At 68.2% G+C, this 1,565-nt stretch overlaps 1 protein-coding gene across 1 annotated transcript; it reads right to left on the bottom strand.

Annotated features, from left to right (window-relative positions):
• Positions 1–152: 152 nt before the first annotated feature.
• On the bottom strand, positions 153–1,565 carry H696_05330 (hypothetical protein). Its single transcript, XM_009499177.1, has 3 exons — positions 1,466–1,565; positions 982–1,305; positions 153–723 (listed from the first exon to the last, which is right to left on the bottom strand). The coding sequence occupies exons 1-3, from the start codon at positions 1,550–1,552 to the stop codon at positions 361–363; spliced, it is 774 nt and encodes a 257-aa protein (XP_009497452.1). The 5' UTR covers positions 1,553–1,565; the 3' UTR covers positions 153–360.

The raw sequence follows: 1,565 nt of genomic DNA, 5'->3' as shown, positions 1-1,565 counted from the left end.
GCTCAAGGCCCAGGTGGACTCGGCCAACCGATCGGACCGGAAGCAGTACCGGAAATGAGGCTCCCCTGTGCCCTGCCCCGCTTGGGCAAAAGAGAAAGACAGACCACACCGTGCATGTTGCTGGCGCGGGCGGGGGAGTGCGGGGCAGGGGGGGGGGGGGGAAGCGCACGCACACAGGGCGGCGAACACGCTCTCGCGTTTCGGCAGAGAAGTCAAGGACAGGGGAAGGAGGGGGAGGAGGAGAGGGGGGCGGACCACACGGTATGCGCAGTGTGAGAAAGTATGGTAGAACCAGCTCGCATGGATGCGCCGGAGGAGCACAGCCGAGGGAAGGGAGGGAGCACGGGAGCAGCATCATGCTCAGGCGACGGCGGTCTCTTCGGCGGCGGTGGTGACGAGACCGGCGACGCCCTCGGGCAGGGGGCTCGGCAGGCGGGGCTCGGTGTTCATGAAGAGCAGCGGCATCATGCCGAGCAGGCAGCCGACCAGGATACCGAAGACGTTGCCGACGCGGCGGTATCGGGCGGCCGTGGCGGAGGCCAGCTGCTGGGCCGACATCTTGGGGTCCGGCACGCCGAGGCGGTTGAGGGCCGACTCGATGACCTGGCCGAAGGCGATGCCGGTGACGTTGGCCAGGGCGTTGCCGAGGGCCGCCGAGGCGAGGGTGGAGATGCCGAGGAAGACGCCGAAGTGGGTGTCGATCTTGTCACCGGCGACAAGCATCTGTGTGTGTGGGGGGGGGGGGGGGAGGGAGTGTAGGGGGTGTGCCGAGATATGGACGTGCGGACGTGCGGACGTGCGGACGTGCGGACGTGCGGACGTGCGGACGTGCGGACGTGCGGACGTGCGGACGTGCGGACGTGCAGGGGAAGAGGAGGAAGGGAGGGAGGCTATCAGTATCAGGAGAAGCAGCAGCAGCAAAAGAAGGAGGACAAAGCGCAGGGGATAGGCGGTAAGGGGGGGGGGGAGAGAGACACGCACGATGGCGTTGTCCAGGAAGCCGAAGCCCACGAAGGGCAGAGCAGACCGGAGGAAGTGCAGGGTCCGCTGACGGACGGACAGGACCACCTCCAGGGACTCGGCGGCGGTGGCCATGTCGGCCATGCGGCGCTCGGCACCGGCGTGCAGGGCCGCCAGGGCCGAGCTATCGAGGCTGGCCAGCAGCGAGTCCACCTGGGCGGGGTTATTGGTGTTCAGGGCGCGCGCCAGCGACTGCGGGAGCTCCTGGGGCTTGGCGAAGGAGGCGGCCGGGATGCCGGACGCCGAGGCGGCCGGCTGCGCGGACAGGCGCATGGGGGTCGAGGTCTGCGGTGTGCGTGTGTGCATGTGCGCATGTGTGTGTGTGTGTGTGTGCGTGGGTGTGTGTGTGTGTGTGTGTGTGCGTGTGTGTGTGTGTGCGTGTGTGTCAGCAGGGAGGCCAGGGGGGGGGACGGACGCGTGTGTACACGGAAGATGAAGGACGAACCTGGATCAGGCGGGCCGGGAGGGTGGGCGAGCGGGAGCCATGGACGGCGAAAGACCGAAGCGGTCCGTTCACGCGCGAGAGGAACATGCTGCGCGGGAGG

The sequence above is a fragment of the Fonticula alba genome, assembly GCF_000388065.1.
Source record: "Fonticula alba strain ATCC 38817 unplaced genomic scaffold supercont2.10, whole genome shotgun sequence".
Classification (NCBI taxonomy): domain Eukaryota; order Rotosphaerida; family Fonticulaceae; genus Fonticula; species Fonticula alba.
The sequence above is the reverse complement of the archived record's forward strand: the minus strand, read 5'-3'. Positions and strand labels throughout refer to the sequence as shown.

Excerpts from the sequence above, each read along its gene's own strand:
- H696_05330 (XM_009499177.1), bottom strand. The coding sequence starts at position 1,552 with ATGTTCCTCTCGCGCGTGAACGGACCGCTTCGGTCTTTCGCCGTCCAT. Across the intron at positions 1,306-1,465 it reads TCCCGGCCCGCCTGATCCAG|ACCTCGACCCCCATGCGCCT; the intron begins GTTCGTCCTTCA and ends CGCACACCGCAG. Across the intron at positions 724-981 it reads GCTTCCTGGACAACGCCATC|ATGCTTGTCGCCGGTGACAA; the intron begins GTGCGTGTCTCT and ends CCACACACACAG.